Here is a 25973-nt window from a genome sequence, read left to right as displayed (position 1 = left end):
ACCGCCAGCCAGGAATGCGCGGCGCGACCCAGCGCACGCGGCTCACCGCTGACGCGCGCCCCCTGCCCCGCCCACCGCTCACTCCTATTGGCTGTCCGAGTGAAGCCACGCCCCGAACCCGCGGGAGGCGGGGCAGCGGCCGCTGGGGGCCGTCACGTGACTCTCGGGCTGTCCCGCCCCCCCCCCCCCCGGACGTGCCGGGATCCGGAAACGCGGAGGGAGTTCCGGGAGTTCCGGGGCTCGGAGGGTGCCAAGGGTGTGGGGATCCCGCCTCATCCCCTTACCCCTTCATGGCGCACATCACCATAAATCAGTACTTGCAGCAAGTAAGCAAGATTTTTTTATTGATTTTTTACAATTGGTCTGTGGGCCCTGTTTGAGTATGCGCGAGCGTTCCTGTTCGTTGTAAATATGCTGCCTTGGCTAAGAATAAATCAACGTAGGATGAGTGATGTGGTGGGGAAATCTATTTCTTCAGTGTGCCTGAAGCACACGCCGTGTGAGTGCCAAGGATGTACCCCTGGAATGGCTGCAAAGTGTGGAGGTTTCTGAGGTAATTTTGTTTGCAAGAGCCGCCTCGGAGGGTTGTGTGTGTGTCCAGGAGCAGGTGCAGCTCAGGGGTTGGAGGGATGCAGGGATCTGAGGCGCACAGAAGTGCGGACACACTGCTGAAATGGAGGATGGACAGGCAGGAGCAGAGCCGCAGGGATTCCAGCTGGACGGAGCTGTCAGTGACAAGCTTTTTGTGTGTCCATTCTGCATGGTTCTTGCTGGACTGTCGTATTCTCATCACTGTTGCCGTATATCTTCATCTGCGATTCGTTAAGGCACAAAAAATTGTTTGGATTTTAGTCTCCAAAAATGGAGCATCTGAGATCTGCCAGGACAGTGGTCTGCTCTGAGAAGTCCACATTTTTCGGTTGACACTTCATTGAAGAACATTCAATATGGAAAACTATCTGGCAAACATAAAATTATCTCTTCTTTTTCCTTAAACAAAAGCTAAACACAAATTTCTGAAAGAGTTTGAACAGTTGATTTTCGCTCTTTTGTTGCTATTTTGGTCTATGGGATTTTTCCCCATTTGGTATGAGCTTTCCATACATCAAAAAAATATTTTGTTTCACATTGGGACACAAAAATACGACAAAGCTCAAGCAGTGGGAAGGGAGCTCTTGAGAAGTAATGCCTAAAGCTACTTCCATAACTGAAGAAATTTCCACCTTGATGTCACAATAACCTGTCCAAGCAGACTATTTTTTACAAGGAGTTATCTTTAGCAGGAAGCAGAATTAAACCATTCTTCTACATAATATAACATTTACAGTCTTAGCAGGTTTCAAAAGCATTTGATATAAATAAAATACCAGTCTAATATCAGGCATTGCCTTTGGAATGATATCTACATGCTAAATCTGCCTGTTGTCTTTTTAAAGCATTTCTTAAAGATCATGCCTTTGCATCTGTGTTTGATGCCTATAAGTCCAACTGGAATTTTAAAAAGCATAACCAAATCTGGCTCTCAACTGCTGTTTTACAATGCTAAACCCATGTACAGGGTATGCTTGCATCCTACAAATAAGGAAAAATACACAATGATGTTCTCTCTACCTTCTCCCTGAGACCTTTTTGCGCAACAGGTGTATTAGAAATACAGAATTATTTATTCATTTTTAAGCCTTCAAAAACTCACATTTGGTTTGATATTACTATGTAAGAACAGTGGTGACTAGATGGTGGCTTCTGTAGTTGTGTAAATATGTTGTGTGCCTGTTGCTGGATTTTATTCTGCTATGTGATTGTTTACTTTGGTAGGTACAAGAAGCCATTGAGACCAGAGATGGTACGTTTTGTGCAGAATTAGTGTCATTTAAACACCCACATGTTGCAAACCCAAGGCTGCAGGTGAGGATCTGTTTTTTGACCTTTTATTGTACTTTCAGTTTTCCTAGCTCTATATGTGGGTTCCTTTCCATGGGAGAGAAACCTCAGAAATCTGTTTCACAGGCTGAGATATGATCCCCTTGTAGATTTGCTTCCCTTTTCTTCTTACAAGGGAAACTTCTTACTGTGTAAAAGTTTTGTTTTCCAGTTGGCTCTTTGTGTTCCACTCTGAATTGTTTTCTGGATAGATACAGTTTTGAATATCCTTTCTGACCAGGTCTGCATTAGTTATTAGCATAGCACAGTGTACGGCACTATTGAGGAAAAAGCAGTGGGTAGTAAGGATCTGGTGTTTGTGTGTTTTGATGCTTTTACTTAGGGCTAGCTCTGTTCAGGTTCTGGAGACAGAATGCACACCAGCAATTAATTTCTCTGGATATGATTGTTAATGTAATTTAAAGTTCTGGTAGATGCATACTAGATGATCTTCAGAGGTCCCTTCCAACCATAGCAAATCTGTGAGAACTGCCATGACAAAATATTCTATCTATCACACATGATGTTTCTGGTGCATTGGATGTTCCTTTAATGTTTTATTGATTTATTCTACACTTAGCTTCCATCTCCAGAGGAGAAGTGTCAACAAGTTTTGGAATCTCCATATGATGAAATGTTTGCAGCCCACCTAAGGTAAAGATAGACCTGTAATGTAAAGTCATTTGTGAGGTGTACAGCAGGGATGGGGAAGGATATCCTTAAGCTTACTTGCCTGTTTTAAAGGGCTTACACCTGAAAACTTGGTATTTATTACTTTTATAAATAATGCTAGAATTGCAGGAAATAAAGACTTTCTTTCTCCTCTCCACATAAAGTTTGCTCTATGTACCTGGATGTCATCTGTGTGTGGCCATTGACACAGCTTTGGTGTCAGTGCTTGCTGTTTACCTTGTTTTGCCTACTAGCTGCACCAGAATTTAGAGGGAAATAAAAAATTTTAAAAGGGAATTTTAATCATAAAAGTACTCTTAAGAGAGCTTACTGTCTAAGTAATTCTGTGAGGCTTTTACTTAATAATTTTCTGTATCTAGTCTCTTTCAACAGTCATGCATTTTTAAAATCTAATCTTGGTGACAGTTTCAATAAGTGTTAGCTTATATAAAACAAATACCTATTCATCTCTAGGATTTGTTTTCTACAATTATCAAACTTACTGCTCTATTAAAATACTTGTGCCAATTTTAAGGAATACTTCCATTTCTTTGTGCCTTAAATAAACTGTAAAACTTCATGCCTGGTAGGACACAAAAATAAATATGTCATTTATGTATATTTTCTGATGCACTAATGCACCTTTTCTTTGGCAGGTGTACTTACGCTGTTGCAAACCACGACTTCGTAGAAGCATACAAATGCCAAACAGTTATTGTCCAATATCCTTTTCCATAAATCTTGCAATATTGCTTTCAGATTAACTTTTTGTTGAATAAGTATGATTTTTAAAAATCTAATAGAATGGGGTCTGCTTCCCAATACACTTCAGTTGTTTATGTTTCCAAGCACATACATTCTTCCAGCTTTCTAAAGGGCTAAGAAGGAATTTTCTACTTGGGTCTAAAATAGAATATTAATTTCTAGAATATAGGAGAGTCTCAAATCATTATAATACCTTGCAGTTTGTACTTGGCTAGAGGGGAAGATAATGATAAAGAAGCTTCTCTCTTATCTCTGGCCAGTCTTTCATACTGCTGGTGCCACTCAAAGGAGTGCATGGCTGTGCTCATGTTCTTCCATACTGCAGCTCGGCTCCTCAGCTTCTTGATGGTGTTTTGATTTTTAGTTTTTCATGAAAGAAAGCTGTACCACTGAACAGCTGTTTCTCAAATCTGTGCTTCATTTCATGGCATTTTAAATTTCCCTCAATACAATACATCTTTCCTGCGAGCGTTTCAGGCACATAAAGAAGAAAATTGGTGAGTGCATGGTAGAAAGCTACTAGAAAATAGGCTCATCTTTTTATAGTATAATACCATTGTAGTCAAACTAAAATTATACTTATAGTTTTTTTTATCCCCAGTGATGCTAAAAATCAAGCCTAATTGGCTTTGTTGCTTGGTTGAGTTTTCATGTCCAAAGTGTGAAAACTAAACATTTGAGCTTAATTATGTGGAATGGTCCATATGTAAATATATGAAGGATTTGTTCAAAGAGAAGCGGAATTTTATTAAAGCCACAGTAAAAAAGACATTAGAAATAATTATTGTAGTGTAGGATTTCTGAAATGCTGAGATCTTGAAGAACTGTCCTTTTAAGAAGTGCATCCTTCTTCATTTAAAGATTAAATATATGACCAACTTTTAAAGTTTTTAAATTGTATAACCAACTAACAAAAAAAATAAAAAAAATGCTTGTTTCTCATGTCATACTCATTGCTTGATTTGCATCTTCTAAGTATACTATGATTTTTTTTTTTTTTCCAGGGCCTTACCTATTATGTATTCTGTAGCCCTTGATCTTCGAATTTTTGCTAATAATGTAAGTACATCTGATTAACAACCTCATTACTTTTATCTGTTTGGTATTTCCAAAATATTTTTATAGAGTTTACTACACAGTCTAATTTTGCTCAGTTCTATTTAATTCATTGTTATGATTTTGTTGACACGCTACATTCATCCAGTCCTATTGAAAAATGAGGTTGCTCAGTCTGTCCACCTCCTATTTGCAGATGGAACTAGAGGGGTTCTGAGGATCTGAATGCAACTCCCAGCAGTTGCTTAGAACTTATGAAGGGATAAATATTTTCTTTATTGAGTAGCACATGGTATAAGTCACTATTTTCATATTATCTCTGGGTTTTGGTGGAAATTTGAGTTATCACAGGCAACCAGGCTGATCTAACCATTCACCAGATCTGAAGAGGGAACTTTCTGCTCCCCTTTTCCAGACGTGTGCATCACTTCTGATGCTCTTTGGAGCCCTTGGTGGACCCATACAAATGCTGACATGCAAATAATGCCCAAATTTACATTATTTTTCCCAGTCTGGTGAATTGAAGTAGCTTGTGTAGGGATCTGTTTGAGAACTTCTAGGTTGAGGTAAGTGGCAGATATGTTATTTTGTTCCTAGTCACTTTACCTGAAGAGTTGAAGCTAGAGTTCAAGTTAGGTTAGGGTTTGACAATATCCAGTATTTTCAGTGTTCATCCTCTCATCACTCTCTTGTGCCCACTTACCCACAAAACCACACATGTGGAATGCTTGCATAGGGAGTATTTTTCATGTGTGTGATTGCTCTGCAGCAAGTCTCAGTTCTCAGTTTGAATGAGTGAAATCCCTGTCTCTGAGATGCATAAGGAAGGGAAGTGTTGAATCAGTCATGCTGGAAGTGTTTGAACTCTGTCCTCTAACCTTAATGTATTCAGAGGATTTGGTTTCAGAGAAGACTTCTGCAGAAGGATGCATTTCCATTTATTTTATTTATGTTTCAGCTAGTGAGAATGCAAACACTGTAATAAAACTTTATGGAAAGCACATAATAAATACCTACTTGCTATGTTTTTTTCTGTTGAAGTTCTGCATGAGTCAGTGTGTGGATCTTTCCCATATGTTGACAGATGAACTTTTTATTTTTCCTCTTGCTGCAGTAATGTATGTTTTATCTTTCTTCTGGAAGTCTCAGGTCCCAGCAGTGTGTGTTACTACTGGAAACTGTTGAATATGGTTTAGAAATAAAATCTAGTCTTTGTGGCTGTGGAGAGAAACTGAATTATAAATTCTAAGACTCAAACTCCATAATTTTTTCCAGGCTCTTGGTCTTCATACACTTGAGTTGAAGTGTTAATGCTCCAATTCAAGTGTTAAACCTGTCCAGGAGCCTCTCTGAGTATTTTCTTTTGTTCTGTGAGCTTGACTGTCTTCTAGATTTGGGAGATAGCAGCCATGAGAGATCTCTTTCTATAATACTTTATAAAATGCTGTATTAAGGAATTAAACTTTGCAGCCACTGAACCATGATGTACAATTGCTTATTGTTTCTTGCTGTGTAATCTAGGCAGATCAACAGCTTGTGAAGAAAGGGAAAAGCAAAGTTGGTGACATGTTGGAAAAAGCAGCAGAACTGCTGATGGGCTGCTTCCGAGTCTGTGCCAGTGACACGTAAGTGAAAGACCCTCTGTTGAACTTGCACTAGTAAATTACTAAGAACTTAATGAACTTCGCTTTAGATTTTCACACTTATTTAGACCATATATGGGTCTTAGAATGAACACTTCTGAGGCTTGTCTCTTCTCATTTATAGGCTGTTCTCTCTTGACTATTAACTACAGAGGGAGAGCCCTCACTTCAGGTTTAGCATTCCTAGCAGGTATTGTTGGGAGGGACTGATTATGTCCCTGTCTCTCAGGAAAGATGATTAATGCTTCTGTGCCCTGTTAGTTGTGAAGTTTGCTCCATTAGAATTAATTAGATGGAAAAGAGGTGACTCTGGTTTCTAGTGTTAGCAATTTTAACACTTCTGAAGTGGAAAAATGCTTTTTTCCGGGTCTTTCTTTCACCTCACGTATTATAAGCCACTGCTCTGCTTGTGTATGTTATCTGCAGACTGGAGTGAGGACCCTGATGCAGGTGAATAATATTCTGCATGAAATCTTTCCATTATGTTGAGAAAATATATAGCAGAGCTACACCTATGTTTACCCTAAAAATGCTATGGAGTGGATATCTATAGAATGAATTTACTGTGAGGACAAAGTTATTACTTTTTTACAATGTTCAGTACTAGCAGGTTTTTTCTTTTTCCTTATGACAGTCGAGCAGGCATCGAAGACTCAAAAAAGTGGGGCATGTTGTTTCTTGTGAATCAGCTGTTTAAAATTTATTTTAAGGTAGGGTTCAAATCTGGTAAGCTGAGTTCTGTATTTCATACTCTAAGTCAAACCCACCCTGTTTTTATATACCATCTATCTACACTATGATTAAAATGGTATTTTTTTTAACAGATCAACAAGCTCCATCTCTGTAAGCCCTTAATTAGAGCAATTGACAGCTCAAATCTGAAGGATGAGTATAGTATGGCACAGAGAGTTACATACAAATACTATGTTGGACGCAAGGCCATGTTTGACAGTGACTTTAAGCAAGGTAATGTGTGCCAGTGAGACATGTTTGCTACTTGGCATGAAATCTTGCTGAAGTTGTGTGTGTGTGTGACCCAAAATTGCATTGATCAAGGAATGCAATTGATCAGGGAAAAGTCATGCTGAAAGGTCCAAGGCTCACAGGCTGACTCGAAAGAGATGAGATTACATGACACTTCTAATTGTAGCATATGCCCAGCTTTAAAATATATGTGTCAGTGAAGTTTCTTGCAGTCCTACGCATTATGTGTGTGCATTACAAAATGTGTGAGCATCCAAAAGAATAGGTTTGTAAAGGTTTCACAGAGGAGCCTTCAAATCTTCAAGTTGCTGTGTGCCATGTAGGAAATCTTCAGCAAACTGTAGTGTAGAATTAGTTTCTTGATCCATTGATTTTGGAAGATGTACAAACTGCATTTCCTAAATTTCTAATAGATTTCACTAACAGAAATGCTTCCAGAGCTAAGGTGTTCAGCTTCATCACTAACTGAAGCCCCTGACTGACATCTGTTCTGGAGCTGGTTCTCTTACTCCAAACAGTGTGTTCTGTTTGTCAGGCTTATCATTTTTTCTCTATCTGTGGAAGCTGCTGAGAGGTTTTCGTGCTGTTCTGCTGTGTGGTCTCACTGGCACATTTCTACAGCTCAGGACATGTGTGCATTGCATTCAGCTTTCATCTCTTGAAGAACCTAATTTGAATTTAGGAAATGGAGTGTATTATCAGTGCTTCTTGAGATTCTCTGCTTCTGTAATAGGAGCACAATAATACTACTGAAATGAGATGAAAATTCCTGTGTTACTTATAGCTGTAATGTCTGACATCAAGGTCTTGGCAACTTTTCTTTGACTTTCTGAAGGAGAACCTACCTTTCTGGTAATACTTGGTATTTTGTGTGAATCTCCAATTTTTCTTTATGTATTTTGAGTGGTGTGATTCTTTTATATACAATTTCAAATATTGTGTATTCAAGTTAGAGATGGGCATTGAACACAGAATTTGGGTTACAGCTTTAATCCATTTTTGTGTTTGATTCATGTTACTCATGTTTGCAGCTGAAGAGTATCTCTCATTTGCCTTTGAGCACTGTCACCGATCAAGCCAGAAGAACAAAAGAATGATTTTGATCTACTTGCTGCCAGTAAAAATGTTGTTGGTGAGTAGATACTACTTTCCTAAATAAGGGGATGGGAGTACACATGCAGATTATAAAACTGATGGTCAGTATTTTCTTGGTTTTCCCCTAGTGGAATTCAGAGGCTGTTTTACCCCTGTAAGAGGCAGCGTACACACACCTTGTTATGTGAGAGCAAAAAGTGTTGTCATTTATAGCAACACAGGAAAGGAGGTGAGGGGGAAATAACACAGCCAAAGAAGAAAACCCCACCCCCAAACAAAACCAACCCAGCCCTCCTTTCCCCCTATCTTTCTCCCACCCCTCCTAAGGGTGCAGCCTCATCTTATTACTTTAATAAAGGTATATTTGAATTCTTTGGAGAAGCACTCAACAGTGTAACTTCTGTCTTGTAGCAGAGTGCCTCTCTGCTGATCAACTTCACACAAAAGCCAGGGAAGGTGTGGATTCACTAGAACAAATTTGTTTGCTTCTTTCACCTGGTGGAAGAAAGAAGGGTGTGCAAACAGATGGTTGAGGACTGTTGAGAAGGGTTTGCCACAGCTACAGCCTGTCTTTGGCTTTTTTATCTGTACTTGTACATTTTCCCATTTGAGGCATGTTAGAAGGGTCATGAGGCAGAGCATTTGGTTCTGAAAAATCAGTGAAGACTTACTGTTTGATCATTTCATATTTCTATTAAAAGAATTAAGCACATCTGTTTCTTGCTCCTGTCCTTTCCCATGTGCTGTGCTAACATTTGTGTATTCCTGAATTAGTGGATTATGCTGAGTATTAATTCATTGTAACTGAGAGGACAGGAACTAGTTTAGAGTTTACTTTTCTGGCCCTGGTACCAAAGTTACCCATGGAAAATGTTATCACCTGCCTTCATTGAGTTGCCATTTTCCGCCTTCCCCTGACCTGTTTGTGACCTTTCTGCCTTTTCCGTTCAGTGCTGCCTTTCCAGTCCCTTGCTGTGTCAAGTAACTGGCTTCTGTTTTCCTTGTTGGTTTTTTTTTTTTTAATTTCTTAGTGGTTGTTTTCAGATCAGTCACTGGTCAGGTTGATAAAGGAAAACTTATTAACAGTTTTCCTAAAAGTTTTGTCCCAGTCCTGACTGGGTGCCTTAAACTGGTGGGTCTCTTAGTGCCTAGAATTACTATGCTTTTTTAAAGCAGTTTTAGTGTGTAAGAGGCATCAAAGAAACTAGATAAAGGTCATTGTATTTACAGTTGCTTTTTTTAAATCAGAGCCCAAACATTGTGTGTTGGTTTTTTTGTTCCTAACAGCTCTCAGTAAACCTGCAGCTCAGTTCTGCTCTCAGCTAATCCTTCATCCAGGAAAGGAGTTAGCAACAGTATATCATGATGTAACTAAATTTAAAGTCTGACCAAGTTAGTGTGCACTCTGCTCTGTGCCATGCAGGGGATAAAAGACAAAGCTTCCTTTTGATTCTGTAGATGGTTGTCTTACCTGATTTAGCAATAAGAATTAATTTTGTTTCTTGAAATTTAAACTTTCTCTGCCTTTTTTTTTTTGGGAGGGTATGGTGGTGGTGTTTGTTTTTTTGTGAGAACATTTTTATTTCTGTATGGAGCCATAGAGGAGGAAAAAGCCTGTTACAGGCTGAGATAGCACTTAACAAGGCTGAAGCATTGCTCGTATTCCCTTGGGATTCCTGCAGTTCTTCTGTTTGTAGATTAGATGATGCAGTTGTGACATAAAATTTGAATCTGCCAAGGCCTCATGTCACAGAATCTTGATTCTACAAGTTCAGTAGTTGTTCCCTAACATTGTCCCTAAATCATGATAAATCAGTAGTTGTTGTGAGTTGTGCTATGAGATGTTTGAGAGGGAGAAGGGGGTTGTCTTACAAATACTTCTATTCACTTCTTACTCTGTAGCCAAAAAAAAAGTGGTTAAACATTCCTCTTTTCTCTCTTTACAAGTGGGGTTTTTTTTATAGCTTACTAGATTCTATTTAAAACTCATTTGACTTTACCCTGGAAAACTTGGACACCATTTATTTTTCAGGGCCATATGCCAACAGTTCAGCTCTTAAAAAAGTATGACCTTATGCAGTTTGCTGAAGTAACAAAGTCTGTGAGGTATGATGCTTGTTTTTCTGCTTTGTGTTCAGAAAGTATTAAGTAAAAAGTGTTTCTTTGGGGTGATTGAGGAAGGTAGGGGAGGTTATGTTCCTACCAAGTCATAGTTTCTTTTCTCATAGGGGTGAGACCTTCTCACTTTTTCATTTTTTTATCCTTGCAGTGAAGGAAATCTTCTTCTACTGAATGATGCTCTGACAAAGCATGAGACCTTTTTTATTCGATGTGGAATCTTTCTTATCCTTGAGAAGCTCAAAATCATCACGTACAGGAATCTCTTCAAGAAAGTGTAAGCATAACAAAACCTACATTTTTGCAAAAGCAGATTTAATATGGCTTCACCTGGGACTGGAGTAGAATTGTATATGCTCCTTAGTTTTCTCTGAGGGAGCTGACTTCCTGTTAAGGTGAATTTATTGTAGAAATGCCATTTTTCTAAGAAACAGCATTTTTAAGTGATTATTTCTCAAAAACACATTTTTGTGTTGTTTCTTTCAGATATTTACTACTCAAAACTCATCAGCTATCTCTAGATGCTTTTCTGATTGCTCTGAAGTTCATGCAAGTAGATGATGTTGATATTGATGAAGTCCAGTGTATTTTAGCTAACCTTATATATTTGGTAAGTGCTGACCACTCATTTTCTGGTACTTCCAGACTTCCAAAAGTGAAAAAATATTAGATGGAGAATAACAGTTTGTTATTCTATATTCTATAAAAAGCACATCAGTAATCCCAAGTTTTCTTGTGGTTTTTTTTGGGACTTGTGCTCAAAGTGAAATGTTTTCTTTTGCCCTGAAGACTACTTCTTGTTCCTGCCTTTTTTTGCAGGAATCAGTTAAAACTGAAGTTGAATTTCACATAACAAATTCAATACTGACATTTCTATATATGCAGAAATATCGATTTAAAAATACAAACCTCTCAAGTGGCACCAAAAAGATTTGTTCAGTATTTGAAGTAGGAGACTCTTGGTCTTCTCAAATTAGAAAACAATAGAGCCAGATTTCTTTGGTTCTGTTCCACATTTTGTCTCTTACGCTAAATGAATCTCAACTGCTTATGAACGGATAAAAGCTTGAAATCTAAATATTTATATTCAATCAGAGGTTTTGAAGCATCATTGTAGTGTCAGCAAGAAAATTAACCACTTTTCTGTTTCTGAAACATTTGGTGTGGTCTAGGTAACTAGGAGATTTCTTTCACTGTTACAGCACTATGTCTGAAAAGGAAGTACTATATAATTTAGTTTATTAGGTATGGAATCCTAATTCCTTAAAATCCTCATTTTAAAGTGAACAAGAGTGAATCTAGAAATACTTCTGTAGAGCTCTGTCTCTTCGAGGCAGTATAAGCAGACCCATAGGGGGCCCTGGCAAGAGGCTCTCAGTCTGACAGCAGCCTTAGTACACAAACAGGGTGGTGGCTCCAACTTTCTGCTTACTCCCCAAGGTGACCCACTTACATAAACTGGACCCTCATGGATATTTAAGTACAGTGGTGCAGTGGTGAGTGAGCATACACAGCTTTGCTATGTTTAGTTTGTAGGTGTTTGCTTGGTTTGTAGGGATTGTTTTACCAGCTCTAAGTACTAACACTGCCTTTTTTTCTTTCTGCCAGGGTCACATTAAAGGCTACATATCCCATCAGCATCAGAAGCTTGTGGTCAGCAAGCAGAACCCATTTCCTCCACTGTCAACAGTGTGTTGTTGAGTATTGCATCTTAGCCATGCAAGTACTCTTCAGATGCTCGACTTGCCCAGTGGAACTGCTCCCAGTGACCCCAAGAACACTGTAAATGGCCTGGTTCTTGTCCAGGACTGAAATACCAGGAACTGTTTGTGGCTCCTTTCCCAGAATGGCCAAGGCTGCCAGTGTTACAAAGTGCATTGAAATGAAATGCTGACTTTTAAATGGTCATTTCCACAGGCTTTCTAGATCATTCAGAGTATTTCATAAAGCAAAGCATTCCAAATTCCTTCTGAACTACTTAAAAGCTTTTATAAAGTACTTCATGTTACTATTTCTGTGTTTATTCTTCAGAGAGAAGTATCAGCCTTTGTTACTTGTGTTAACCCATTCTTCAGAGTGGAAGTAATGTTTTCTTACATGGTTTCCAGTTCTTTTTAAGTCTCAATAATTTTGCTGGTATTAAATATTCTCTTCAAACTGTCTCTAAAAAACAGAGAAGTGTTTGACACCAAAAGCTTTACTGTGTCAGTTAGTTATGCTGTTGAGTAAATGTGGTAGGTGCCCACTGATGGCTTTGGGATTTTTTAAAATTCTGGTAATATTTTGTTTAATTTTTGATATGATGAACAAAAACTCATGTAGCTAAATTTTCCATACTCTGTTTTACTTTGCTTCTGGGGAAAACACTACCACTGGATCCAGTATTTTAAATGTTACTACCCTGGGGGCTGGTTTGTTTGTTTGGGGGTGGTACAATATAACTTCATCCAGATTGATAAGATCATAGTTTTGAGGTTTTAAAACTACTTTTAAAATAAATACTTTTTTTTTTTCCCCCCCTCTCTTTGACAATTGGGTTTTATTTTACTCTTTAACTGACATGGGCATCATTCATAAGGGAAAACATAGATTCCATGTATTAGGGGAAACATTTTTTAGAGTGATAAAAATGCCAAGTCCTACACAGACATTTAAAAGCTTGACATTCCTTATGTCTTTGTAAGTTTTACTTGTATGGATCCTGAAACAAGAATATGAATTTGCTGAATCAATCCTCAGGGTACTAGCAGCATTTAAAATCACAGAAAAATACTCAACATGTTTTGAGGTTTAGGATGAATAGTTCTAGGAAATTTAAATCAGTTTTTAGTTCAATAACTCGGTTTACTGTATCATGACTTTCACAGTAGCAGAAGGGAAGACAAACAGGCTTTTTGTATAAACTGGAGTTAGATACATGTCATTGTTGCAACTTCCATTGCTGCAAATAGTAGTAGTCAAATGGGGGTACTGGCTGCCTCCATATGTCTCCTTGCTATGATTGACAGGGGCTTGGTGCTTGAGAGTTGGTTGTTTGTGTCTTACTTTATTTTTTGTTTAACCCATACCATATACCTTGCAGTGTTGGTGAAAAGCAATGTTTCCCAGTCAGTGTCTTCTAGTGGCCAGGATCCCAGGATACCAGTCAGAAACCATGTGCCCTTGTACTCAGTAACCAAGAAGCTTCCCCCAGCCAGGCGTTTGTCTACGGCCTCCTGGAGGTGCCCGCAGAACTGCCTGTTTGTGAGGCTGACGTTGAGAATTTGTTTGCAGTCCTCAGCAGGAAGGTAGGAAACCTGCAGCTCTTCGACTTGAAGTTCATCACCTTCCATTCTCCAGCCACTGACCGTGCCAGGCAGTTTTGGAATTAAAACATGTTCTGCAAAGTCTCTCTCAGGGGTGCACACAGGAAGGTGGTGGTTGTCACACTCGGCGTGCTCTTGAAGCTGTAGTAATGCAATGTTGTTCTCACCAGTGTCTTCATCATACCGGATGTGTATGTGCTTCTCACTAACTTGCATTATCTTCCCGGTTCCACTTGTTCCATTAGGCCCTGTGGAGCAATGACATTTCACTGCTCTTAGGAATGTTTATCAGAGACCTGAAAGCTGCATGCAAGCTGCCTGGTCCTGCTGAGAGACATACAGCAGAGGAGCTAAAAGGACTCTTCCTCAAAACCTCTGCGGTAAGGCGAAACGAGGAATGATACACTGGCAGCTTTTTAATGCTGGTAGGAGCACGCATAATTTCAGCAGTGACAATAAATATAGTCAGCACTGACATGAATTTTGGCATCAAACTAAAGCCACAACTAAATCCACCATGTTTAGCTGATCTCTGGGTGCTGAGTTCTGAACAGTGCTCAAGAGGCACTCATCTCTGCTTGCCTTGTAAAGGCGAACGTGGGGTTTGTCAATGCTGAAATGTGCTGCAGCAAGAAAAAATGTGTTGGATTACCTACCAGCACCAATCCTGATTTGAAAACGGCTGTGCAGAAGGGCACACTCTGCTGTGGTCAACACAAAGTTACTTTTTAGCAACACTCCTCCACAGAAGCCTTTCCCTTCTGAGGTTAGCAGCAGTACCTAAGAAAATGCAAAAAGACAATAGATAGCGCTATCCATGTGAGGGTAAGTAATGGCTTCCATGAATTGCTAGGAATACCTGCCAAGGAAATCGCTCATCACTTTTCTTCCTGGTTTCACATATAAGGTTATCGTTGTCTTGAAGTCTGCCACATGCACATGCATCTAACAAATAAATTTAAAAAAAAGTAAAAATTAAAACTACATGCTGTATCATTTCAAGATAGCTAATACGTGGAAATGCCTTACTGTTCCACCTGGACTTTGGGGTTCTGGTTTTGCACAAAGGAAAAGGAGAATGACAGTTTCTCAGCTGGTGAAAATCAGAAACACTTGTTTGGCAATTATAGTCATAATAGTTAGCAATGGACTGAACATTTTGGGTCACTGTGTTAGGCTTGTAGTGACCAGGTTTCACTGTGCCTGTCACTAATGAAATAAGGCTTCCTCTCCAGCCATCCATTAGCACAGCTTGCTTTTTCATCTTTGTATCCTCTATTCAAATTGTGTCAAATACCTGATTACTGTGGCCCAGTCTGGCCCAGGTAAATCCTGTGTTTTCCTTGTTACAGCTGTCACTCTAGGGATGTGTGTGCCTTTCTCCTCTGGTTCAAACAACACACATGCTTTTTGATTTGATCACCTGGTTGTCTGCATTTGTCACACTTCCACTTGCTTTGGGTCACACACACTGGATTCTGTTCGGGTGAAGCTAAACCACAGGACACCTTCCAGGTGCACATATGACATTCTCTCACAGCTGACTGGTGCTTAGTCTACAGGACTGAGTACAAGTACAGTTGGATGTAAAGCCCACCAGATGTGTGCACTGTGGACATGTCTTTCACCACCAAAAGCATGGCTCTGCAGCTGAGCTCCAGTTTGGCTGCCCCACTTGTGCTAATACAGACACAGGTCTAAGCATATGTCTGTGTTTATAGTAGACTTACTTTGTGAGGGGATGAAATTGGATGAGGTACCTAATATGAGACTGAAAAAATAAAAAGGGCTACTGTTTCAAGCTAATTAATCTGGCAGCAAATGTCTCCATTTATCAGATCACTTTTCACCTGAATCAACTGAATCTCATGCCAAGCAAAAAGGTGTTTGGCAGAATTACTCTTTACCAAACGCAGGAGTGGAAAACCTCGTGCAGTGAGTGATACGTAGGGTGATGCAAGTCCTCTCTGCTGATCCATATTTAAATGTTCTGATCAAATAGCCCTTCTTTTACCATTACTTTGATATCTTGGGTGGTGGTCCCTAGATTCCTTTTTCTACCCAGTAACACTGCTTTAGGCTCGAAGCAGGCTGATCACCCCAGGCCTGAGCAGGTGCCCCCTGCACGTCCATGCTCACACCTACCTAATGCAATGCACTGTTTTTTATCCTTCCCGAGCTCGTAGCCATCAGCACAGGAACAGCGGTAGGAATCACTTCCTGGGTAGCAGAAGTGGTCACATCCCACCTTTGCTTGGTGGTGACATTCATTTTTAGCTAAACAGAACAAGCAGAGGAAAAACATGGAGTATTCTTTCATCACTTGAGTCCTCTATGGTTTGTTTTCTATTCACTTTGTGTGGAGGTGAGTAGGGACTCAAGCTTGATAGTATTTACCACTGGGATTTTTTTCCCTTGTAAGGCAGAAATTGGAGAGAGATGAGTCTCTGCAGTATTCAGAGACCCACTGCAAACTGTGCTTCCCCCCAGCACCTCCCTGCACCTGACATTGCACCCCTGAGTTCTGGGGAGCATTAGCCATGGGTCAAACTGCGTCTTCCATGTGAACCCATGGAAGGGTGCCATGGGTTTCTAAACAAAACACCAAGTATCTGCAGCGAGGGGAACTGTTGCACATGTTATAAAGATGAATATTGCTTGAGGAAGAATGCAACTAAGATTTCTGCTCCTGAGAAAGAACAAACCCGTAGCTCTCATTTTGCACACTTGTTTAAATTATCAGCCAGCAAAGATTAGAAAAAAAGAAAGGTAGTATTAACTTAGAAACATGTTCAACTTTCTGTAGCTGAGAAAACACTTGAACCTTTAGCACAGAGCGACAGCTATTTGACCTAGCTCACAGGCAGCAAAAAATCTTGTGTAACATGGATGCCTTAGGCTCATACTGAGATGATCTAGTTCCCAGCACTGGTCCAAGCTGTGTCACCTTCTGTGCTCCCCCAGGAGCTGGTCACAGTCACACCCCTTATACAGAAAATGACCCTGCCTTGCTCCAACCAGGGCGTTTCCCACCCCAGGGGACCTCTGAACCAGCAGAAATATTGATGTAAGGGCTGGAAAGTAGAACCTGGCAGATATAAAAATGTAATATCTGGCCCAGGATTTTCCTGTTCCAGAAAGCATCTGTTTTGCTTTATGCTTTTACTTCCACTGGAAACGGTTTGTTTTTTGGAGTCCTGTCGCGAGGGACTGTCTTGTGGGTGTGTGTGGCCTCGGAGGCAGCAGGGTGCCTGGGAAGCCACGCTGGCACTGCAGCCTTGGTCCTTCAGGACCTGGGACCACAGCAGGACCAGCAGCCAGGCAGTGCAGGTGGCAGTGGCAGGGCTGGCTTTGGGGGTACCCATGAGGTGGTTGGGTTTCAGCCCTTTTGCTGCATCCCCAGAGAAGGGAGGCTCAGGGCCCAGGGCCAGCCTGGAGAACCTCAGGATGCCATAGTGTTTTGTAGGCAGGCAGCACCACACATCACCCCTGCTCTGCCCAGAGCTGTGTGCTTTAACCAAAACCATGATGTGTCATCATGGGAGAGCTGCCTATGGCTTCACAAGGACACCCTGTGACAGCAGGAGATGGGCTCCTCGGGAGGGGGCAGAGCCTTACCAAAAGCACAGTTCTCTCCCTCGTAGCCCTCAGCACAGGTGCAGGTGTAGCCACGGATGCTGTCCTCACACACACCATTGTGCTGGCACGGGCTGGAGGAGCACCTCCTGCCACCTGGAGAAATGGAGAGGGAGTCACCACCACCACCACTGACCCCAAATTCCACAGCCCCCGTTGCGGCACACGAACCGTTCAGAGAAGTGCTGTGAGAGCAGTTTCAGAGGGAATGGGCTAAGTGTCACTGAACTGCTCCTCAGGGGTAATTTTAGCTCAAATCCGCTTCCAGAAGCACTCTTGCAGCCCCTGTAAGAGTGGCTGGGAACTGCCCAGAGGCAGAGACTCCTTCTGAAGGATGGATGCTCTGATTTAGGGAAAAGGATGGAGTTACAGTTCCTGCTCTTTTGCAAATGTAATATAAGACTGATGTTTTAGGTTTCCTATGTTAGATTGATATGCACTGGATAGAAAAACTGGCATCAAAATTATAGAGCAAGTGTACAGCAGGCAACATCAAAATAGGAGGAAATATAACTTTTATGTATCTGCACAATTATCATGCAGCAGCTCAGACACAAGCAAGCTTACTCTGTCTGATGAACAGAACATCGAAACAAGAGGGTGTCCTCAGCATGAGTGAAGCACCATGCAGAGCTGCCACTTTCCCTTCAAGCTGCCCACAGGAATGACTCTTAAGCAGTTTGAAAACATGCTCCAAGTAATAACTACTTATTATGGACATAGGCTCTCAGTAAGCAAGCCAGAAGAGACCAACCTGGGACATGATGTCCAACCTTTCTAAAAATTAGCCTCATCAGAGAGTTTAACTCAGCCAGCAAGCTGCCCTAGCTGATTTCAGGGATGGAAAAGTGAAAACTCTGACAGCTACAGGGAAAAAACCCACCCATCACCATCTGCTTAGGCTATGGGCACCTTGCCTTTGAGTGTTAGATGTACTAAAATACTGTCTGAAAGAGTTACCACCTTCAACCCATCTGCAGTGAGATGCCAGCAGCATATCCAAGCACAATGGAGGCCTCCAGGGAGGGGGTTTGGGTGAATTAGGGGAATCTCACCTACACAGCTCAGCAGGCAGAATTGAGGAGCTGGAGCTAGGGAGGGGTTACCCCTGCAGCCTGAAGCAGTTAGATGGATTCAAACCTCTGAAATGCATGCTGGGAAGAAAATAAATCCAGCATCTAGCTTTATTAAAGGAGGAAAGAGAAGATTCAAGGAAATATTGAGAAATTGGCCTGATTTCTGTTACTGGCATGCTACAATTAAACTGTAAGCACCCAGCAATACCAAAAGTTAGTGAGTAAAAACTATCATACATTTTTCAAGATCAGATAATTCAAACCATTTAAATGTAATCATATGATAGGATAAGGGACCTAGGGGGAGTCAGTAAACAGCACAGAATAGAAATGTCTCCAATGTTATTGTCATTAAGTGAGCAGACTTCTATAAGGCATGCACAAAACTTTTGGAAAGTGATGTTTAAAGAGAGATTGTCAGGTGCTAAGTTTAGATTGTTGATAAAAGAGGGCTGGGGACAAGTGTGACCTCAGGCAAAGTACCCTGACAGCAGACATCCAGCAAGATGCCACTATGTCAGTTTGGACTTGAAGGGACAAAGGTGGAGCAGTACAAAACAGAGCTGGTGGGTGACCCAGCAGTTGGGTGGGTGCTTAGCCTTTCTGCCCAGCCCTCTTTTATTCACAATGCATATTTATCCACTGCACCCTGGACTTTCAGGGGAAAGCAACATGGATACCAGAGGTCTAGAAATTGAGATTATTGGAAGACAGGATGAAAAAATATGTGTGTTTAGCGAGGAAGAAAAACCTTTCAAAGGCAACACTCTTCAAAATGTTAGAGAAAATATCACAGAGAAGGAAACACACACTGCTGTTTGTAGTTTGTAGGAAGAAGACAGAGCACATGGCTTTTAATTACAGCAAGAAAGCCACTCCTGAGACTGAAGTCCTGTGTCCTGATTGTGGCTAAGCTTGTTTGCAGGGACCACTCCAAACTGGTTGCCCTTTTCTCCTCTCAGACTAGAGAGGAAGCCTGCATGACATGCTTAGTACAAATATCCAATGACTCAAATTAGAAATTAATCCCACCCTCACAGAAGTAATAAAATGCCAGATATTTAGCATCATTCTTTATAACATTTATAGCACTGATGGGATCCTTCTATGCAATGGTTCCCAGGACTCAGTGGTTTAGTGGCTTGTGCAGAAAATTATTACTGACTGCTGGTTTTGCTACTTCCTAATCCACTCTTTAAACCTAGGATTAGAAATTAATAATAGCTAAATTAAAAACAAGAGAAAAACTAGGGATGAAGCATACAGAAAAAAGGGAGGGAATAGGGCATAATCACCATAAGCTGGTGCCAAAGGCTCTTTGTTCAGGTGGCATTCAGTTACATCAGGCCCTCGGCTTCTAGATTTGTTTCTCACCTTGGCAGCTGACAGGGAATGACGCAATCCCAGTGTGGAGAGTTTGTAGACAGCTCAGTAGCTTTTAATATCTATTTATCTTGCTCAGGTTTAAATGCTAATTCTGTATTTGGGAGATTTTGCTGGTTCAACTGTGCTCCTGTGTTGTATCAGCAAAACATACTTTCTCTTGTCCCAGACTGTTTCAGAACAGATTTAGATTCAGGAAAAGAAGTAGTCTATTTGCTGTGACAACCTTTACTTACCTTCTACTTTTATTATTTTTGCAGCTTCAAATGTTTTTTCCTGTGTATTAATTTATAAAAATAATTTCACATCAAGAATTTTCTTTCTGCTTTACTACAGACATGACAAATAGAGACTGATTGTTTCTCATAGAATAAACTCTTAGAAAACCAGTATTAGACTGAATCATAATGTTCATAATGCGACAGTACTATGAAGGAGAGAAATCAAGAGGCCATCTTACCATAGTAGATATCCCAAAACATTTTCTGGGTGGAAAAAAAAAAAGGAAATTGTATTTTAATTCTCAAGTAATGTAATATGTCATAGATATTTAGCTAAACCAAAAAACATGTTATGAGAGCATATATGCAATGGTTTTATGTTTACAAAGTTGCACAACTATAATTTCTGCCCTGCTAACAAAATACACATGAGAAGGGAGGGCCTTTGCCTCCTGCTTACTTTATTGTTTCTTAAGAAGCTATAAATGAAAAGAAACACTTCACAGGCCAGAGAGGAACAGCTGGACCCTTTAGCAATGCAGCTTCCTGACAAAACTGTCTGGCTATTGTTTCTCTGTGCAGCAGCCTGGGAAGTGACCCCATCCTGTCCATCCCACTTGGCCACTGGCAGGTGCTGCTGGAGGCAGAGTGGTCAGCACAGAGCAGAGCTGCAGGGCACCACCACTGCTCACCACCACCATGTGCCCTGCTTTCCCCTGGCTACTGCAGCTGACCCTGAAGCTGCTTTCCCTGAAGCGACACCTCTGCCCACCCCTCCCTTCCCCAAAGTACCATGGGCAGCCCTACAGCTGTTTCCTTTGCCTTCCCTGCACACAAAATTCCATCCAGATTCCCATTAAAGAGCCCAGTATCCATCTGTATGTGTCTGGAGAGCCCTTGGTGCAAAGGAATCTTCAGCTGCTCATCAATTGAGGCTTCTTCTATAGGTCCCACTACTTGCTGGTGCATTGATTTCCTCTGTCCCAATCATAAAATCACAGAATGGTTTGGGTTGGAAGGGACCTTAAAAATCATCTAGTTCCAGTCTCCTGCTGTGGGCAGGGACATATTTCACTAGACCAGTTGCTCAAAGGCCCATCCACCCTGGCCTTGAACACTCCCAGCAATGGGGCACCCACAGTTTATCTGGGCAACCTCTTCCAGTGCCCCATACAACTCTAACTCCTCTCATTTATTCCCCATGCTGCATGCATTTGCATAGAGGAGTTTGAGCTGGGCCCTGATGGAGCCAATTTTCTGGCTGGAGTGGCTGGAATTCCTTTGTGCTGCTCTCCACGTGCTCTGCTGCTCACCAACACCCCTTTGCCCCTCCTGGTCCCTAAGGGATGCTGAAACTGTATTTCTATGGTCAGGATGGGACAACAGCCATGTGATTTACTAATATAAGGGGCACAACACATCATTTTTAGGAGAGAAGTTGAAAAAATTCCAGAGCTGACCTCCTCATTTCCATTTTGACAATGGAAGACACCTGCTTGCTACCTGCTGAGATGGCAAATGCAAAGACTTCACATGAAGAGAAACCCAAACAAAATAAGCAGTCTTGTGTTTCATAAGTAAAGGATCGTGGCAGCAGCTTTTATTGTGCATGCAGGGAAACAAAATACTTACAAGCATTTCATCATTTTCAAATACTTCTCTCGCTTCTTCATGTGTACATCTCTCTTCTAGGCATTCTCTTTCCAAGCTACCTTGAAGGACCTCCTCCAGAAGTAGGGAACTGGCACGTCTCTGTCTCTTGATAACACTGTTTGCATCATCAGCTGATATGAATACTAGAGAATTGTATGACAAAACACTAATGTAAGTAGCTAGATTAATTTCCTTTCACCTTCTTTTTTAAGATAAATTATTTTGGTTGATTTGGGGTTTCAGCCACATAAAACATACTTAAAGAGCTCTACTGTCTTAGCTCAAATTCAGATGAGGAGCTGTGACCTTTTACTTCTGGGGAATGCCTGACTTGCTCCCAAGCAGGGGGAATCTGAAGCCCTTCCTGGCACATTATTTTACTGCACAAAATATACAGACTAGGGTGTGGTGGCACTGCTAGGAAAAGGGGAAAAACATTATTATAAAAGGCAGAGGCTATTTTGTGAGACTGCATGGGGGTTTCAGAGGCATTGGTAGAAGTGGATATTACTTGTATTAAGTTATGATGGTGGATCCAAACTGATGCTTTTCAGTCTTCATTCATGGCAATTTTTTTTTCTGAGAAGCAAAGCCATGGCATGGCTGAGTTCTCAATCAGTTCTCTCTTAAGGAGAGTAAATAAAAACTACCCCTCAGCAATGCTCATAGTTAAGAGGGCTATGTCCCATACCACTGTTTATGTGGAAGACACGGTAATCTTTCAGATTGGAGTAAAGAGGAGGAGAGACCAGAGACACGAAAGTTAACAGATCTTAAAACTCCTCTTTGCAAATGATATCTCCATCAAAAACTGCCTGCCAGCTGGGCAGCTGGTGCCACCCTGGAGCCTCCTCTTCCACATGAAGCAATGTGTGACTGTGTGTGTCAGCACATGTTTGTCAGCTCTTCTGTGCTTGGCAAGTGAATGTGTTGGGGCAGGGAATATTCAGGGTTTTTTTCTCTTTTTTACAGTGCTTGACTGCGGGTTGAAGTAATCAATAATCATAGAACTGGAAAAAGTAAGAGCAATAGGAAAATTATTCTGAAATTGTGTACAGATATTTAGTTATCTTTTTGAAGGATATCCCATAAGCAGCTGACTTGCACATGGTATTAAAGAAACAAAAGCTTTATGACTCTGTTCTGCATTCTAAATATTATCTGACCCCCAGCTCATGTTTCTGCTGGTGGTTCTGCCACATCCAGCACAGCTGACAGTGAACTTCTGCTGCGGGGTGTTTTGACTTTCATAAGAGATCACCATCTTTTTCTTCCTTGCCTGGTTCCTCCTTATTTTTGAAAAACCATGTAAGATTAATACGGAAACATAAATTTCTTTGTACTATAACAAGCATGGCCTCTTTCATAGGACTCTCTTATTTCAGCAGCAACTAGAAATATATAACAAAATTATTTTTAATACCTGGGGCACTCTAAAAATTGTAAGGAAAGACAAAAATATTACCCTGGCATAAATGATGGTACTTCAAAATTACATTGCCCCATTAGCCCAGAGCAGTTTTCACTTGTCTCCATGCAATAAACAGCAGAAATTTAAAGAAAATAAGGAACGGAGTGTTTTCATTGATTTCGCTCTGTACTACAAGGTAAACATTTTACAAGGCACAAATTTGCTAGTGCTTTTAGAAAAGCAGCAGCACAAATCAGAATTAAAGGTGCAACAAAACAAAAGCCATACCTGCCTGCTCTGTCTGAAGGAAAAGGGCAGAGAGAAGGAAGAATATTATCCAAGAGCAACTTGCCATTGTTACCCTCTGAGCCTAATGGTGCCTGCCCGCATTCCTGCAGCTCTTGTGGGAAATGGCTACAGGAGAGGTGTTGAAGTTTAAAGTCCAGCTGCTCATGAGAAAACAAAACTTCTATGGGCAAATCCTGGCTGCAATGTCAACACAAGGAGGAAAAAAACCCAAAAAACAAATCCAAACCAAAGCAAAAAAAATCAACGCCCAGTTCAGCAGTGCAACAGTGCCCCTTCTCTCTGTGCCCTGACTGTGGGGCCCTTTGCCTGTGCCACTGAGAGCTGCTCCAAGATCTGGCTGTTCCTCCCATGCCCCAGTGTTCACTTACCGTAGCACAGCGTGGGTGGAGATGAGCAGCACGAACATTTCTTTGTACCAGATCAAAGCACAGGCTGGACAATGACCTCAGGGACCAATTACATGATGTGGCCCTTTTGTACATTGTCCCCACAAAACCTTTATCAAGGCTCGGCTGCAATGGGCAAATCCCACCTGCTTTTGGAGCAACCAAGCCCACAAACATGATTTTCCTCCTAGGGATGCATCTGAATGGATATGGCGTTTTTCTTCTTCACTCTTAGGTTTGTAATGCTCAGCCATGAAGAAGAACATGGAAAATTTTTCCTGACATCAGGATTCCAGTCACACAGAGACAGACAGACGGAGTCCATGGAAGGAGCTCTAGGTATGGAGAGGGCAGAAACACTCCCTGGGCTGCTGAGCTATGCAGGGTTGTGCATAGCTGAACCCTGTTGGACCACAGGGTTGTGGACAGGGTGACCCTGCTTGCCAGCCCTGGGCAAGAAGAAGGATGAACCCATCTCCATGCAATGACAGTGTTTCTGCAGGGCTCCCAGACCAGGCTGGCTCCTGGGAAGAGCAGGAAACCATTTCTACAGAGCAGCAACCAGGGACAGGAAGAGTGTTTTTTTATTTAATCTGAGTTATGAACTGAGGCCATCCTGTGTTTTGGTATCATAAATCCCCAGCTATTATTTGATTATGCAGTTCTTTTAACAAAGTATGATTGACCTGAACATCCATGGGTAAATACACAAATAAAACTTCAATTCCCATCAAATAATCACCTTGCACTTTGAAACTCCATTGTTGGGAGGGTTTTCCTGCAGTTTCTGCAGGGCTGTGGTTCCAGAAGTTCACTTGGAGTTAAAACCCTCCTAATACCAAGCTTAATTTTATTCACAGCCAGTTCATGTCCTTACATATTTGTTTTGCCCTCCTTGATATTTCTGCAGAGCTAATTAACTCAGCCTCCTATCCTGTGGTTAACTGTGTGTCCAGCTTTCCTTAGTAAATGAGCTCTCCATGCTCTCCTCAGTCCCCTGAGGCCACCAAGCCCCATTGTACCTCTCCCAGCCAGAGCTTTCTTGGCTAGGAAAGGGAAAGCTGTTGCCAGTGGTCACATTTGCTGGGTGTTGGGGGCTCAGACCGCAGCTTCTGTGCCCAGGAGTCACTGTGGAGGCTCACCTCGCCCCCCTTGTCTTGCATGGCAGTGGCTGTGTTGCTTCTCCACACTCCTCTGGCTGTCCATCCCCACGGGAGCACCTGCCAGTGAGGCTGCTGCTGTAGTCCCACCTACACCTTCACCTGCTTGTGATAATGGGTATCACCCCATGCATCCACAGCACAGCCAGTCTGGCTCCCTTCGCTGTGAAGAACATGTCACCACTGGATGTCAGCACAGGACTTTGCAGAACCCAGCACAAAAATGTGGATCCACAGATTCGTAGTTTTTTTTTTTTTAAAGAAAATGTTTACATTTCAAAAACCTAAACCTGTGTCAACTGAGGAACTCTTATAGTGAAAAGTTTGCCATTCAAATTGGTTTAATATTAATAACACAGACCTTCAGAAGCTGTATTCTCACAAGATCTTAGTTTACATGGTCATTTTTTCTCTTACTGTGGCATCATTTTTATAAAATATATCCCTTGACTGAGCAGCTGTGTCCTTGAGAATGGGACACAGTGTACTCAGTACGTATGGCACTGACTTTGCTCTTTCTCTATTGACATCAATACAACAGGTTTACATTTTAACTTTCATATTACTATGGAAAACTTCATAAACAGAGGGGTTTAAAAGGGCAGTCCTTTCCTCGTGTGTTTCTTTATAAAGAGTTACTGGGATTTCTTTTTCCCTTCCTTTAATCACCACAGCAATTGTATGGTGACATGTTTCATTATGGAGTCCTGCTCCCTATTTCCTGCAGCCCTCTTTAGGGATTGCCTTCCTCTTGAAGGGTTACTCATTCCAGGATGAAGCCTGCAGGCAGAGTCAGATGGGAAATTAGCAGCTCCTCAGGATGGAGTAGCTGAGGGAGTTAGTCCTGCTTTAGCAACTGGTTCACAGGGAAGGAAGTTGTTCCTTGCGCAGTGCAGCAGCCCATGGGAAGTGGGTTTGCAGACCTGCTGCCCAGGCAGTGATGGAGCAGTGATGGGGACATGTCAGTGCCACCCATCTCATGCTATGGGCTGGCCATCAACCCTGCTGCAGCATGATGTGCCAAGGGCAGCTGTCCTGCGCAACCCCTCACACGCTTTTTCGGAAATGCATACCTCAGCTGGTGAGCTGCTTAGTGCAGTTAAAATGGGTACTGATTTCAGCTAAACACCTGGATTGAGATCAGTCCAGTCTGTCCACCACCTGCAGAAAAAAAAAAAAA

The 25973-nt window shown here is 41.5% G+C and overlaps 3 protein-coding genes across 6 annotated transcripts in view; 1 reads left to right on the top strand and 2 right to left on the bottom strand.

Annotated features, from left to right (window-relative positions):
- The window catches only part of CUL4A (cullin 4A), a 35193-nt gene extending 35132 nt beyond the window's left edge, over positions 1-61 (bottom strand). Inside the window, exon 1 of one of the 4 annotated variants that reach the window (XM_086880236.1) lies at positions 3-61. The gene's annotated coding sequence lies outside the window, so the exon portion shown is untranslated. The remainder of the gene's footprint in view (positions 1-2) is intronic. The other 3 variants (XM_086880239.1, XM_086880241.1, XM_086880242.1) reach the window with 3 other exon arrangements.
- On the top strand, positions 15-12773 carry PCID2 (PCI domain containing 2). The gene is made up of 14 exons (XM_023918264.2): positions 15-326; positions 1816-1905; positions 2501-2574; positions 3249-3314; positions 3813-3854; positions 4362-4416; positions 5935-6038; positions 6691-6766; positions 6881-7022; positions 8072-8172; positions 10168-10241; positions 10405-10530; positions 10740-10863; positions 11862-12773. Exons 1-14 carry the CDS (start codon positions 15-17, stop codon positions 11952-11954), a joined length of 1479 nt encoding a protein of 492 aa, XP_023774032.2. The 3' UTR covers positions 11955-12773.
- Positions 12774-13279: 506 nt separating this feature from the next.
- PROZ (protein Z, vitamin K dependent plasma glycoprotein) lies at positions 13280-23380 on the bottom strand. Its single transcript, XM_023918262.2, has 8 exons — positions 23227-23380; positions 21507-21670; positions 20114-20138; positions 17177-17290; positions 15704-15835; positions 14418-14503; positions 14215-14338; positions 13280-13806 (listed from the first exon to the last, which is right to left on the bottom strand). Exons 1-8 carry the CDS (start codon positions 23291-23293, stop codon positions 13295-13297), a joined length of 1224 nt encoding a protein of 407 aa, XP_023774030.1. The 5' UTR covers positions 23294-23380; the 3' UTR covers positions 13280-13294.
- Positions 23381-25973: the final 2593 nt, after the last annotated feature.

This window comes from Cyanistes caeruleus, chromosome 3 (assembly GCF_971803275.1).
Source record: "Cyanistes caeruleus chromosome 3, bCyaCae1.hap1.1, whole genome shotgun sequence".
In the NCBI taxonomy this organism is placed as follows: Eukaryota; Metazoa; Chordata; class Aves; order Passeriformes; family Paridae; genus Cyanistes; species Cyanistes caeruleus.
The sequence above is the reverse complement of the archived record's forward strand: the minus strand, read 5'-3'. Positions and strand labels throughout refer to the sequence as shown.